Source organism: Leptodactylus fuscus, chromosome 2 (assembly GCF_031893055.1).
Source record: "Leptodactylus fuscus isolate aLepFus1 chromosome 2, aLepFus1.hap2, whole genome shotgun sequence".
Lineage (NCBI taxonomy): Eukaryota > Metazoa > Chordata > Amphibia > Anura > Leptodactylidae > Leptodactylus > Leptodactylus fuscus.
Window position 1 is genome coordinate 146,869,793 of NC_134266.1, and position 16,694 is coordinate 146,886,486.

Here is a 16,694-nt window from a genome sequence, read left to right on the forward strand (position 1 = left end):
GGAATTTTTTTGTCCCCTGTTCTCCTGATTGCTGAGGGTCTCAGTGATCAGACGATCGTGCCACAACCCCATTACATATTTCAGAATTTCTCTATACGTCCCTAGAGAGATGATACAATCTTAAATTCACAGAAATCCATTATCACCATCTTCCTATAGAGTAGGCAAGCCTATATGACCATGTAGGAAAATGTAGTGCTTAACTCCCTGATGGCAAGTGATGTGGTTGTAAACAACTGTCAGCATATGTAACAATAGCTATAAATGTCACATGAGGTCCTCAGTGTGTTACTGTGCAGTGAAGATAGAATTACCTTAAATGTAATAGTGCAAACCAGGATACGGTTTTTCGCTTTTTATATAAACCATTCTGCAAGAAATCTTTTTGCTTTCCATCCCGCACCATAGCAGAAGAATAGTTTGTGTCACATGTTAACTGCTGCTTACAATGTGTCAGTAACTTTCCTCTGCTCGGGCGACCAAATTAAATAGAGGAATGGAAATCGGCGTAAGACAAATATGTTGCCTTGCAGTAGAAATAAAATGCATATATCACCAGGTTAAGATTTCCGTCATGTAATTCCCCTAGCAGAATAGGGAGCTGATGCTGTTTTTTGGTGAGGTGTGTTGAACACTTTGACCCTGATTGGCAATATTGTAGCTTAATGTACTAATAAGAGCATTGTAACCCAATTATTCCTGGTTAGCTTTCCACTTGTGTATGGTCATGGTAAACTGTGGCAAGGGCAAAGGCATAGCTTGTGTCTTGTTCCTTTACAGCTGTCAGCGGCACACTCAGATCAGTCACTGAGGACGGCTCCTGGTAGCTCATTTGTTAACGTGTGCCAACGTTCAATTTTCTTGTCTTTGTTTTTCAGGCAGTCAAACCAATGTTTAAGACGTTCTCCTTTTGCATTGATTCCCAAAACAACTCCTCCTATTGAATGAAGAAAAAACATTGTCACATTATGTAATGTTCTGGAATTTTTTCTGAAACTTTTTTTGGGGCAAGAAAAATCATGCATATCTTTGTACACAAACTGCTTGGTTATGCTAGGTTCACACCTGAGCCTGGGTTTCCAAGTGGACCCGAAGAACGGAAACCAATCCGCTTAAAAAGTGCTTACTCACAGAAAACCATGGACCGCGTAGACTATGATGGGGTCCACCAGGTTTCCGCTGAGCATTAGTGGAATTTAGAAAAAGAAGAACTATCAATCACAGCTTTCATCTTGTATTTTGTAGGTTCAAAAGACACCTTATGCTGCATGTTTTTTTCATCTGGGATTTGTTGAAGTATCATCCATTACACAATAACTGTATATTTCAGCAGGTTAGCCTATTCCGACTATGCCATGTGTGGCCGAGCCTTAGGCCGGGTCCCCACAGGCTGGAAATGCCGCGGTAAAAATCACATGAATCCCATGCTCACTTTGCGTTTAAAACCGCATTGCAGACATGCTGTGATTTCCAAAACCGGCATGGTTTTGGAAATCGCAGCATGTCAATTATATCTACAGAAATCTTTCCCGTAGATAGATTTTTTTTTTATTTTTATGTAGATTGTGAGCCCCACATAGAGCTCACAGTATACATTTTTTCCCTATCAGTATGTCTTTTTTTAGAATATGGGATGGAAATCCATGCAAACACGGGGAGAACATATAAACTCCCTGCAGATGGTTTTTTGCCTTTGGTGGGATTTGAACACCAGGACCCAGCGCTGCAAGGCTGCAGTGCTAACCACTGAGCCACCGTGTGGCCCCTTCCTGTAGATATAATTATAACAGAAAGTCCACAGAGGAAAACTTCACAAACTTTCTGTTCAAAGCGCTGTGTGAAGAACCGCGATGCATTTCTGCTGTGGTTTTTCCCAGAGTGCTTTAGCGCTGCAGATCGACTTGTGGGGCCTTAGCCTTAGGTAGATTTGCTGACGCATTCTTTCCACTTACCTATAAAGTCATTTGATTTCCCAATATCATAATCCCAAACTGTTACTTCTAAGGTCTTTTTTGCAAGGTCACTGTGTTTTATTTCATAACAAAATTCCTAAAGAAAGAAAGGAAAGTGCATAGTGGCTAGATTTCTATAGTCAAACAACCTCTCCGATTCATAAGATAGTCTTAAACTGAACAGTTTGAGAAAATGCACCAACTTTATTAGGTGGTGCATGTCAGAAATTGACTTGCCTGACTTTTACCCATTTCCTAGCTTAATATTTAATAAATATCTCAAAACAACGCCACCCCCACACACTTGTAGTATTTTCAAAAGATTATGAGAAATGAGAAAAATTGCAAATTATGGTCTAGTGCAAATATGGCATGTGTCATATTTTGTCACTTTTGTTAGAGCTGTAGCTCAGCCATTGTTTACCGGAACAAAGGCTGTGTTCGCTACCCTTATTCTGTATATAAATGTATAAGCTATCCCCAACAAACAGCACTTGGGTCACATGCTAAAGTGGAGCAAAAGGATGGATTAATTCCATTTTAGTCTGTACTTCATACAGCCCACTTTAGACTCCAGTCTTAGTTTCAGACTAAAATTTTTTCAAAAACCTGCATCAAAATTGCCTGGGCGTAATCATGTTCTGTTATGGCTCTTGGACAGGACCAAGTCCCAAGTAGGAAACAGTTTTGTGTGCAGGCAGTAGGACCCAGACTGAACTGGGCTGTGTGTATGGGGTCCACTGTATAATAGTCAGTTATGACGCAGTGAGCTCCCGAACGGCTCCTGAACTGATGGCTTTATGTCACTTCATTACTGTAGACATTGGACTGTCCGGAAGCTCATTGCATTATACCTGACTATGATGAAGTAATTCCTATGCACACAGCCGAGTTCAGTCTTGGCCTTACGCCCACACAATGACCGTCTCCCACAATATCCAAATATCGGTGTATTTTTGTCTATTTCATGCCTTCCATTTTCCCATTTGTTCTCATGTTCTTGGACAAAGCCGTGTCAAAGCTTTCTTTCACCTAAGGCAAAAGTTTAAGTTCACTTCCCTAACTCTATATCTAAATACATAAAATCAGCATGGACTTCTAGTTACCTCATTAAACTCTGGATTTAATGTCTTCTTTTTCACAGCAGTTTTATGTTTTGACTTCTTGTCTTCATCAGGTTTTAAGTATCTGAAACACAGGTAAAGTATACTAGTTATCTCCTGTCCACAGCACAATAAGGTCAAGCCTATGAACAGAAGAATTACTTGGTCTCAACGCAATCATATAAGTGTTAATACTTTCTTGGCAACTCCAGTTGAAGAGTATTCAGCTCATATCAAGCTATGTGAGTGGTGCACGTGTGGCTTGTACCTGGGACATACAGTATATATGTCAGATACGTGTTTATAAACATTAATGGCTACACCTACACCAAAGGAGTATAAATTTACCTGTAATAGTTATTATCCAATTGTCTTATTTGTTAGGAATGCAGAGTCACCTACTCTTCTCTCTATGCCTGTGCACGGCAATTAATCAAATTCATATCATTGATTTGCTCTTAAGACTGGGGGCCACACGCGGCATAAATGTCTAGGTTTGGCCATGGCAGAAATGCTGTGCAGAAAACTGTAGCGTTTTTTTTCTAGAAAAATCCATCCACACATTGTGAAAAAATATGCGCAGTGGATAGGTTGTGGTTATTGTAAACCTCTGAGACTATCTGTGAAAAATGCTGCGGGAAAAAACAAGATGTGTTGCTGCCACAGTTTTTCCTACAGCGCTTTTTTTCATGTGGGATGCTAATTTTGTAACATTTTTTTAGACTGCAATCATTATTACTGTATTGCAGTCTTTGATAAAATCCCTGTATTACTACTGAGGCCTGCCACAAACAGATTTAGGCTAAGGTCTCACATGGTATGAATGGTTTGGGGGGGGGGGGGGGGGTGGCCATGTCAAAAGTTTCCCACGGGGCCCCGCCATTCCTAGTTACGCCACTGATCATTTCATTAGCTTCAGTATCATGTATCACAAAATGGCACTTCATGCCTAGACAATCTTATATGCTGATATTACATCAACACTGTAACCTCTCCACCCAGTGGTGTAACTAGGTATGGTGGGGCCCCCCTGGCAAACTTTTGACATGGTCCCCCCCTTCCTGACCGACACCGAAGACCTCGACAGACCGACCATCCCCCTCGCATTCCTGCGCGCTCTATTATGCCCCATAGTGGCCCCTGCACACAGTATTATGCCCCATAGTGGCCCTTGCACATACTATTATGCCTCATTGTGGCCCCTGCACACAGTATTATACCCCATAATGAACGCCCATGAACAATTATTATACTTAGTATAATAATCGGAGACCGAGGGGGAATACAAACATAAAAAACACTGTTACTTACCTATCCCCGGCTGCAGTCCTCGGTGGTGTCGGTCATCTTCAATAACATCAGGGACGTCACATGACCCGGAATGTCACATGACCCGGGACGCAGAGACATCCCACAACTAGGCCTGATGCTCGCATGGAGCGCGGAGAGGTTAGTAACACAGTTTTTTATGTTCTCTTACCTCTCCTGGGTCTCCAATCATTATACTCGGGGGTATAATAATGATGTTTGTGGGGCCTGTGATGTCACTTACTGATCCTGGCCCCTGCCAGGATCGCTAACTAAATAGGGCCCGTTACCGGCTGGAGTAACTCCAGCCAGTAACAGGCTATTAAGTAAAAAAAATGCAGAGGTATAGGCTGTCACCGGGCCCCTAATGTCCAGGGCCCTGTGGCAGCTGCTACCCCGGTAGTTACGCCACTGTCTCCACCTATCACTCATGACTGGCTGAGAGGCTGTCAGGTGATGCCAGAATCCTGCCTAGGGCACAGGGATCATGTAATCCTCCTTCTCCTCTGCTTTTCTACCTTGTCTTACATGTGGTGGCAGGCATTTTTGTGAAGAAACAAAACTTTTGGAAAATTCGAGTCAATCTGGCTTGTTACAAATTCATGGCTCCCAATCATCCGGTGGGACAGATCTGGGGGGAAGAGAGATGGGATGCAGGGTGTACTATGTGTGTGTGTGCAGGGGAGAGATGTAGGGTGCAGGGTGTATTGTGGGGGGTGAGATGTGGGGTGCAGGGTGTACTGTGTGGGGGAGATATGTGGGGGTGCAAGGTAAACTGTGTGGGGGGATAGACGTGGGGTCCAGGGTGTACTGTGTAGGGGGAGAAATGTAGGGTGTAGGGTGTAATGTGTGGGAGGAAAGATGTGGGGGGCAAGGTGTACTGTGTGGGGGGAAACATCTGGGGTGCAGGGTGTACTCTGTTGGGGGAGAGATATGGTGTGCAGGGTGTACTGTGTGGGGGGAGAGTTGTGGGGTGCAGGGTGTACTGTGGGGGGAGATGTGTGGTGTAAGGTGTACTGTGTTTGCGGACAGAGATGTGTGGTGCATAGATGTACTCTGGGGGGAGATGTGGGGTGTAAGGTTTACTGTGGGGTGCAGGGTATACCCAAAGACAAATGGATGATAATGGGCGGAGTCTATTTAGAAGTGACTGAAGCTAAATATGTTGTGGCACGCATACTGTGCCCACATTTTGTTCCTCTTTCTGTCCTTTAAAAGTTGGGTGGTATGCAAATTGGTTTGCTCATCTCTACTCCAGAGTATTGTGACTAACGTCCATGTGGTTTCTGTAAGGCATATTTCTAATGATGATAACATCAATTCAGGCAAGATAGCAACCCCATAACCATATGCAAAATAGATCTATAATATGAAAGTAAAAAATTGATTAGAATAATGTAATATGTTCTGTTGACTAGTTTGAATTAGGTAAAAATACTTGATGCATTCTCCTTATACGGGTTGTCCAGGCAAAAAGGGACAATAAATGTATTTTATAAAAAGGCGGGAGGAGGTGAAAAAAAAAACAAAAAACCACACACTCACCTTTCCCTGGTGCTCTAGTGCCTCCCAGCGTGGTCCGGTCCTCTTGGTCCATTGTTGACTTGTAGCAGAAGTCTCAGCCCCACATAACTGCTGAGGCCAATCGGTGGCCTCAGTGAAGGGCATACAATGTCACTACCTGTGACATCCTGAGTCTCTTCCTGAGGCCGTTGACTGGCCTCACCGGTGACCGTTGAGGCCAATCAGCGGCTTCAAAAGGAAAGGATCTAGGACATCACAGATGGTGAGTAGTTTCACTATGAGTAGATGCCAGAGTACCAGAGCACCGGGGACAGGTGAGTATGATTTTTTTTTTTTCACCTCCCCACTGACTATATAAAATATAAAACATTTGCATGGACAACCTCTTTAAGGCTGGGTTCACATGGTTGTAATACTGTAATACTTCTGTAAGGAAAAGACGTCCTAGGAATAGGTCATCACCATTTTAATCCCAGAAAAAAACCCTTAATTTTACCTTTCAGACATCAGCCTCTGTAGATATATAGTTATATAATCACAAAATGTACAGTGTATTTTATAGGAGTCTGCATCTCAATAGCACAGAAATAGTTTCCATACATAATTATTACCACAACTTGTATAAGTAGTGATTCCCATAATAATGTTATATTAGAGAACTGCTATTAATGCTAATAAAGTTTATAAGACACTTTATTTTATCATCTTCCATCAATAAGTGTATACATGTAGTGACTGCAGTCTTCCTGTAGAGGTCACTTGTGTACCACAATGCACAAAAAGCATGTTATTATTCCTACGCATGTGAGTGGAATATTCATACTCCATAGTTATCATGTATGACCAACCAGATGAAACAGGCAGAAACCGTGCCAAAGTGCGCTAAATTTGGTGCATCATGCTAGATACGTGGGAGACTTTTATCTTCCTCATGGCTTGCTTTATAGCAATACTTTGCACCACAATAATGACAAACTGCGTTGATAATAAATTTGGGGTACAAACCCTTTATCTAAACATTTTTCACAACTGTCTATAAGACTATGGCCTCCAGGAGTAAAATACAGCTAAAAAACACTGCAGAAAAAAACGCAGTCAAACCCCATTGCGTTTTCTTACACAGCAGTTTCCACATTTTTGCTGTGTTTCTCCTCTGCACCTTTTTTCTTCCCCTATTAAATATATAGGGAAAATTATTGCGATTCCATAGCTAAAATTACCACGTTGCATCAAAAAAACACACGCATTTTTGAAACCGCTGTTTTTTCGCAGCTTCTTTTTCCCTGTTTCAAATAAATAAAAACCCATTTGCTTTGCTGATACTGTAAACTGCAGTAATTGTTTCCAATACACTTCTACAGCAGCTACAAACACCGCGTTTCCGTAATGTTGGGCCTTAATCTATAATATACTGGTAGACCAGTTTGTAAGGGGTTAACACTGCTGACAGACTCCCTCTAATGAACTTACTGAATAGGCGATTAGTGACATTATAGATGGCAGATATTGTAGATTATCTCTATGTAATTTTTTTTGGACCACTTTTCCTTTCCAATGCTTGTATCAAGCTTATAAAAAAAAAAACAACTCTAAACAAGCCGATGACGGCAATGAGTAGGCGACATCCTTCTGAAATGTGCAATGTATGCGCTCTATTGCTGTGAATGCTTTAGAGCTCATCTGGGATTTCTGATACGTGGGATTTCATTTACAGAGGACGATTGTTTCACGGTAACTTTTGAGCAGGAAGTTTTAAGCAGATCTACACTGCCTGGCCAAAAAAAAAGTCACATTGTGCAACAAGGTACCGTTCCACCCCTGATATAATTATGAACTGTTCATAACAGGAATTTGCATATATTCTTGAATATATCTAATTGAGCTGTAGCCTGTCAAGTGCAGATCATAATTAAATGTGTGAAGCGATGTCTACCAACGGAAGAGCTACCAGAGGAAGAGATGTTAGTGCCTTCAAGAAGGGGCAAGTCATTGGATTGCATCAGGCCAACAAATCGACCAAGGAGATAGCCGAAGTAACTGGTATCGGACAGAGAACTGTTCAGCATATCATACGAGCATGGTGAGATGGTGGAGAACCCCCATCCAACCGTCGAAAGTGTGGGCGTAAGACTATACTCGAAACTCGAGGTCACAGGTCCCTAAAGCGACTGGTGAAGAATAACCGCCGGAAAACCACCTTTGAGCTCACACAGATGTTCAACTCGACGGAGCAACACATTTCGGAGCGAACAATGCGACGAGAACTCAAAGGAATGGGTCTCAACAGTTGTGTCGCCACACGAAAGCCATTGGTGACAGAGACCAACAGACGTCGGCGCCTGTCATTTGCAAGAGACCACAAGGATTGGACCCTAGAGCAGTGGAGAAAGGTCATGTGGTCAGATGAATCACGTTTCACATTGTTCCAGAGTGATGGTCGTGTCCGGGTGCGACGAGAAGCACACGGATCTCTGGAATGTGCTGGAAAGGAGCCTGCGCTGTCACTCACCACCCCAACGAATCTGTGTAACCTGGGCTCCCTGATACTCGAGAATTGGATCAAAATCCCTGAGTCTACACTACAGAACATTATAGACTCCATGCCGAGATGGATGCGTGCTGTTATTCGTGCTCGTGGTGGCCCAACTAAATATTAACACTCGCGACTTTTTTTTTGGCCAGGCAGTGTATATTCATTCTAAAGTTGTGGGCCAAAAATGAGTGTGTATCAGTGGTGTAACTACCACCATAGCAGCAGAGGCCGATGCCACAGGGTCTGGGACATTAGGGGCCCGGCGACAGCTACCCCTGCTACCCCCACTCTTATTACAGGCAAAATGTTGTAACTGCGATAAGAGCAGGGGAAAGCTTGTAGGACCTTGTGTGACGTCAGCTGTCACATGACTAGGTGGGCGTGTCTTTTTTTTTTTTCTTTATAAATTCTTTATTTATGAACACAGAAAAAATAGATCAAACAGAACAGATGTATAAGAAGGCCGAAAGACACCGTCCCATGTCAGCCAAGTATACAAATAAACAATTCCAATTGTACAGGGCAAACACCAAGCAAACAGAGGAGAGCCCACAGGAGCAGACAGCACAGACAAAGACAAGGAGGAAAACAGAACCAGTGGAGGGGGAGAAGGAAAGAGAAAGGAAGAGGGAATGGGGGACAACTCCGGGCACCGGCCAGGCAACCAGCAACCACATAAAGCACAACAACTAGCCAGGACTATGTACCCAGGGGAACCTTGAAGGAAAATCTATGTGGTCCAAGCCTCCGCATACGTCTCTCAAGCAGTTATCCAACAGTACTAGGGGAACTCAGGATGAAGAAGAGGCAGTGCGACATTAACAAAGAAAAATCTACACAAGGCAACCAAGAAGGCTGCAGTAAGCTACCAGGTAACAGAACGAGTGATCAATACATCAGTCCCCACAAACTGAGAGTCAGGGCAACAGCTACAATACGAAGCGGGAGATCTGGAGGACGATAGGACAGAGGCCCAAACTCCCAGAAAACGCGGAATCCGAATAATGGCCACGTGGATGCAAACACCCCATAGCAGTGAAGGAGAAGCGGAACGTCGCCTCGGGGCATTAAGACCGTAAGCATGGACAAGAACAAAGGCTACGGAGTACATGGACGGCAGCAGGAGTGTGTGTGTGGGGGGGAATAAGGGAGAGTAGGAATAGGGCAGGAAAGGGGAAGAGACAGGACGGAAAACGCAAGGGTGAGGAAGAGGCAAGACAAACAGCATAGAAAAGAAAACACACGAAACACCAAAAGCTAAACAAATAGCCAGACCAAACCCAGCTAACCCGGGTCGGACCACAGTAAACAGTGGGAGAAAGAACCCCACTAACGCAGATCTCGGGAACACACCGCAGTATGCCCCCCGAGAGCTGCCAAACCTAACCAGTCGGGGCGGGGGCCATAAACAATAGCACGCCACCCGTGCCCGGGGGGCAACATGAAAAAACAATGGAAGACCGGGCAAAAAGGATGAGGAAGAAGATAGGGAGTTCCCGGCTAAGCCGGACAACCACCGTGGGCGTCCAGAAACCTCCACACAAAACCGGAGAAGCGCACCACAGCCAGGGAGCCCAAAAAAGAAGAGGGCTAGCAACATAATCCAGCCCCGACAACTGGAAGGAGAAAAACACAAGCTCCCTAGCCATGGCGCACCCCACCCGAGAAGGAGGGGGGGGGGCAGCGAACACCGCCGAGAACCACGGCAGGCCGAAACCAACCGAAGGGGCGTGTCTTTATAGCCCAAGCAGTCAGTCCTGGAAGAGAAGGAGAGATGTGCTTCTAGGTAATGAAAGGGAGGGATTAATGTGAGATGCAGAATGGAGAGTGTGTGTGTGTCTGTGTGTGAGTGTGTATGTATGTGTGGTGTGGAGGAGGGGGAGGTCAGTGTCCTGATATCTGTGTATTAGGAGGAGGGGGAGATCAATGTCAGTAGATGGATCAGTAATCTACACATTGTTTGTATTCAGACTTGCCTGCAATTGCTGTGTCATGTGACATCCGTGCATTCTTAAAGATGGCTAACACCACCAAAGACCGAAGCGGAGCCGGAGACAGGTAAGTAACTTTTTTTTAATGTCTGTATCTCCCCTCAGTCTCCGATTATTATACTCTGGGGTCTGAAATACCCCAGAGTATAATAATTGTTCATGAGTGTTCATTATGGGGCCTAATCCCATGTGTAGGGGCCACAATGGGGTGTAATACTGTGTGCAGGGGCCACTGAGGGACATAATAGAGCGTGCAGGAATGCGGCGTGGGGGGGGGGGGCGGTCGGTCAAGGTCTTCGGTGTCGGTCAGTAAGGGGGGGGGGGGACCATGTCAAAAGTTCGCCACGGGGCCCCGCCATTCCTAGTTACGCCACTGGTGTGTATAGTTTTATGGTGATTTTTACTTGCTTTATGATGGAAAGACAACATTATATATAGTACAGGTAAGTATACATAGGTCAAAGGACATAGATCTGCTGCTGACCCTAATTTTAGGTCCCCGCATCAGTCACATGGGAGTTTGTGGATTTCAGATCACCCTGTTTTGTTAGTGCTCCATTTATTAATGGAAATGGAAGATGCAAAGTGCAACTACATTTAAGTTGATATTGACATTTCTGGAAGTCTTTATGACCATACCAGCTGTCTGACAGCATGATGTGCTGGTTGCTAGACAACATGAATATAATTTATCATTGCCTAGTGCAGGGGTCAGCAACTTTCGGGACTCCAGTGGTTGTGAAACTACATCTTCCCTCCATTCACCTCTACAGGAGTTCCAAGAACAGCAGAGCAAGTTTTCCTTCACAACAGCAGGAGAGATGAATGTGCTGACCTCTGGCCTAGCGTACCCAGCACAGAAATTATATACATGAATCAGCTTTAGGTCTATGCCACACATGTTTGGTCCAATGTGGACATCTTGCAGCTGACCTGCCTAAAAAAAAAAAAAAAGAAAAATCAACTGAAATGGTCTGGTTTTTGCCATGATTCCCAGATGGCTGGCCCATTTTTCAATCCTTACAACAGTAATAGACAAGCTGTCGCCAAAGTATGCATTACAACGATATCAAACAAACTTCACTATCCACTGACACCAGCAGAGGACCCAAAGAACTATAAAACTTAACTTTTAATATAACTTCCAATAATAAATATTTAAAACGGTCTTAAATATTTATTAGAATTTATATTACAAGTTAAATTTTATAGTGCTTTGGGTCCTCTGCTTGTGATAATAGACAAGCCGTCTGTTCAAAACCTGAAGTGCAAGTCACTGTATACTGTCATGTTTGTTGGCAGTGAGTAGATGGAATTTATGTAACTACATTGCTACTGTATATGACTACAAGCCAAGATCTTGACCACTTTGGCCCATGAGAGGAGAAGTACTGTAGTCAAGGTTTTGCTTCTATTTGCAAAGTCTTATCTGAGGTCATAATATATTCTTAAAGCCACAAATGGATGGACTTGACCTCAGAATGTTCTATCAGTTACCATAATTTGACACTAATCAACATAAGAAGCATTTGGCAGTTTGGGTGCATTAAAGTGCACTTTATTCTATGTATGGTGCCATGTCTCCTGTTAGACATTTTAAAGTGACAGAAATACAGCTAGAAGAGCATTGCTTATCAAGATGAATGTCTTATATGCATCTGTATCTTGCATACATATTAGAAAGCTATACCATAAAATGAGGGCCCCACTCCTAGGACCCTCATATATCTCGAGAATGGAGGCCTTCCAATCCTCTTTCACCTGGAGAGGCAGCTGTATCTATCAGTCCTGTGTATATGCCACAAAAGTCGAGGATGGTATACCTGTTTAAGACTGGGAACCCACGTGGCGTAGATGCTGTGGAAAAAATGCAGCGTTTACCAGTACCTGCAAAGACGATTCTACCAAATCCTATCCACACATTGTGGTAGAATAAGATAAGATAATCCTTTAATAGTCCCACAGTGGGGAAATTTCAGTATGTTACAGCTGCATAGTAATACAGATACATGATAATACACAGTAAATATTACAGAAGTAGTAGACACACATATGCTGAGAAAGATATGCTAGGAGTCCATAGCAGCTTAGGAACAGAGAAGAAAGAAGGATGACATTCAAAATCATTAGTTCTCTGTGCGGAGTGATCTTCGCTTGGTCTGATGTAGATTATACAGCCTGGTCGCGGTTGGAAGGAAGGACTTGTGATAGCACTCCTTCTCACACTTGGGGTGAAGCAGACGGTCACTTACAGTGCTGCCAAGTCCCATCAGGGTCCCATACATGGGGTGGGATTTGTTCTCCCGCATGGAGGTCACCACAGACAGTATCCTTCTGTCACCCACCACCTGTACTGGGTCCAAGGGGCTCCCCAGGACAGAGCTGGCCCTCCTGATCAGCCTGTCAAGTCTATTTCTGTCCCTGGTTGATATACTGCTCCCCCAGCAGGCTACACCGAAAAAGATGGCTGAGGCAACCACAGAGTTGAAGAAGGCCCTAAGAAGTGTCCCCTGGAATACGTGCAAATGCGATTTCTAAAACTGTTGTGGTTTCATAGCATGTCAATTATACCTACGGAAATGCCAGTGGTTTCCCTATAAATATAATGGAAGTAGAAAGTCTACAGAGGAAACCTCTTCTGACTTTCATGTGAAAAATGCTGTGGGAAAAACTGTGATGCGTTGGGGCCCCAGTTTTTCCCGCAGTGCTCTTTTGCTGCCATCTGCTATATTAGGCCTTAGCCTAAGGCATCCGCTATTGTTGTGTTGAAGGCATTTATTCAGTTTTGTTGGCAAAAGTATCATCATAACCGCAGACTCTGTAATCCTCTATGTCTTGAGAGGACATGGCAGGATTCAGGGATTGAAAGAATACACTGTCTACCAATAAGTACTTGGACACCTGTGGTAGAAAATCAACATTTATTCAGATTCAATAGTTGGTAGAACCCAGAAGATGCTTCTTTACGGATGGTATTGATCGACACAAATACTCCCGGATACCTGTCGGTCTTTATCTCCCAGTTTCGGTGGTCTGCCGACTTGGGCCACTTCGTAATCACTTAGGCCATTGTTGATTTTGGGTAATTCAGTTTGCTTGCTATGTCCCTTAAGGATCGACCATTTCTGTGGTACCCCACAATTACCCCTTTCTCGAAATCGGACAACTCTGCACTTCGTGGCATCTTGCATGCGACTATTGCCAATGCTGTTTCCTATTTAATGGTGGAAGGTGTGACGTACATCACAATGGCAGATATCTTCATTTGCATGGGTGTCCAAATACTTATTGGTAGACAGTGTACAACAATAGTTAGTAGTCAGACCAGTATATCTTTCATATACTATCACTTATATAGCAGCCTGATTCCCATTTTTGGCCATCTAAGCACAGCTATCTACAGATTGTATTTTAAACCTCTTTCCTACATTTCCCATCCAATGTAAATTGTATCCATTATCCATATGACATCTGCCACAATACAGCATAACTAGGTGAAGGAAAACATATTACTACATGATAGCTAATAATTACAAATGAGGCTTGTTCATGTCATTTAGGCAATAGCAATTAGTATGTATGTTTCCCCTGAGAAATCCATCAATGTAAAGATAGAAGCTCTATAAATAACCATAGAAATATCAGACACTGCCAATATCTGTCCATTTTATTTTACAATCATGTGATAGAAATCTGTTAAGTTTAGCCTTGTCTGGAAATTTATGCTATTTTTGTTATCTTACATGGCAGCTTTTAACCCTATAGGCCACAGTCTGCAGGTTGCTAATTCATTTTGATATTTTGCAATGACTGCTGATATTAACAAATTGTCAAATCTTTCAATACAATTTTTCGAAAAATCAGAAATCTACAATAACCTGTACCGTTACAGTCTCTTGGTCCTTGCCATCAATCCACAGCAGAGTGGTAACTCAAAGCCACTAGGCCCCAAAGCAAACCTGTGACGTGCCCACCTTGGACCATTTCTATTACTGTATCCTTCTATGTGGTCTGTAGATACCAGGACTCTGTATGACTGCCACCACTATAACCCCTATAACTATGCCACTTGTCTATATTACATAGTCATTTATTCCTATTTTTAGATCCCTTCCATTGCTGAGCGGAGTTCTCTGCGATCCCACAAATGTCAATATACAGCCCTGCAACTGTATACTTTGTTGGACATCCAGTTTCCCCGATGCAAATGGTAATGTATGATAATGGACTTGTGCGCTGGTAAATGTGTTTAATAATTTATATTTTTTTCTGACTTGTTTAAGGCAACTATGTATAAAAAAACATCTATTATCATTAATAACAGGATAGCATCATCACATTTCTGATGGTATTGTCTATGGTAATAAAGTCAGTTGTGGAGGTTTATCTGTCGCCTTCACATTGGGTGTTTATTTAAGATTTATCACTGGATATTCCATTAATTCTTCTAGATCATCTTTGCTTTGGATGCTTGCCAGACTAGATACTGGAATCCTAGTGCTAATTGGCGGCATGTCATAGTTTTACAGATTGCCTTTGTCTATGTGTTGATGGTCTTTCAATGGGAACAAAGCATGTATAATCACTATAGAATGTATGCTAATGTCCTGGTAACACCTCCTGCATTGACTTATTATAGGAAATGTGTTTTATTATTCTGTTAATTGTTAATCTAAGGCAAACACAGCTAGAATGCACAGAAAGCGAGAATAAGACCTTTCATTATGCCTAATACATACCTCCAAGTTTATTTCTTTATTATACTAGAAATCTGTGCCACACAAAGATCCAATCTACTGGTTCATAATATATTCCAGTAATAGGAAAAGCAAATTGATAACACAAAACAGAAATGTACTTCTCTGTCCTGCCAGGTATTAAAAGAGAAGATAAGCGTCTGCAGAAATTGTTGAGTATATGAGTAATTTTGCTTTCCTCCAGGGCTCCCACTCTACATGTTATTTTGATTGAACATTACAGGCACTGCGACAGTTAATTAAATTGAGCCGTCCTTTCTGTCTAACAATATAATGCTATAGGCAATATATTTTGTTACAGAGATGACTGAAAGTTTTATGAGTCAGTTTGCAAATGGAACATACAGAATTCATTGGATGTCCTATTAAAAAGCTAGAAATGGAATGCAAAAGCATATGGAGGTATATTAAGTGTCAGCACGCTGCTGTTTTATACTGGAATATAATGGGATGTGCACAGAATGAAAAAAACATAATTATAGGTTGAGAATAAAATACTGTATACATTAAAACTGATGTGAACATTTACATTTGGATATTCTTACACCTTACAGAAAGGGAGGCTGCAGATTTTCTTACATAGATAAATTGTATTGCTGAGCAAATCTTTCAGACCTTGTCTCTTTATATTACAGGGGAAATGGTAACTGAGCAAGAGCTTGGGTCCCAGGACGAAGTCAAAAAGCAATCTGCATTTGTTGAGATATTTAGATATAGGGTCAGGATCATTAATTTAAAGGGGTCTTCTGACCTCAAATGGATTTTTCATACTGATGACCTATCCACAGGTCATCTACAGTATGTGATTTGTGGGGGTCTGACACTCAGATTTTACAGTGGATAGGCAGCGCGTACTGTCTACTTCTATTCAAGTAAGGGCTCGTTCACACGTGAACAAAGGGGTGGATTTTGACAGTGGATTTCGCTTCAAAATCCGCCCCTTTACAATGGTGGTCTATGCAGATCGCTTTTTTTTTCCGCTAGCGGCGGGCTGCTGCTAGCGGAGAAAAGAAGTGACATGTCCTTTCTTCAGGCGGAAGCCGCGGCGCGCTGGGCTGCGGCTTCTGCCTAGCGGCAGCACTCTCCTGTGTCGGCTCATTCACTTGAGCCGACATAGGAGGGGAAAGCCGTGACGTTTTGACCAGAGAGAGACGCGGCTCGCCGCGTCTCTGTGTCAAAACCCGCGCGGACCCCCCAACGTGTGAACTAGCCCTCATAGGAGCAGAGCTGAAGTTCCCCTGAACCATTGCTATGCCATGAACGGGTCTGCTGCTGTGCTCCATTTATGTTCCTCAGCCATTGCACCAACCTCCTACACCTAAAAGCTGCAAAAACAGATATTCCTTGTGGGGTTCAGGTGTTAGACTCCCACAGGTAACAAAATGAAGACCTATCCTGGCTACATTCACATCTGGAGTCTCCATTAGAGACTACATCACAGAGTCTGTCCAAAATTGGTAGCGCTAAAATTCCTGCAGGCTAAGGCCCCATGTAGTGGGCTACAGCGAAAATGTACGTGGGAAAAA

The 16,694-nt window shown here is 43.0% G+C and overlaps 1 protein-coding gene across 2 annotated transcripts in view; it reads right to left on the minus strand.

The window, feature by feature from the left end:
* Positions 1-482: 482 nt before the first annotated feature.
* DOC2B (double C2 domain beta) overlaps positions 483-16,694 on the minus strand; it is a 528,819-nt gene continuing 512,607 nt past the window's right edge. For both annotated transcript variants that reach the window (XM_075264915.1, XM_075264914.1), the window contains 3 exons: positions 3,059-3,140; positions 1,953-2,049; positions 483-937 (listed from right to left, as the gene is read on the minus strand). In XM_075264915.1, the coding sequence (XP_075121016.1) occupies positions 801-937; positions 1,953-2,049; positions 3,059-3,140 (316 nt within the window). In that variant the 3' untranslated portion in view covers positions 483-800. The remainder of the gene's footprint in view (positions 938-1,952; positions 2,050-3,058; positions 3,141-16,694) is intronic.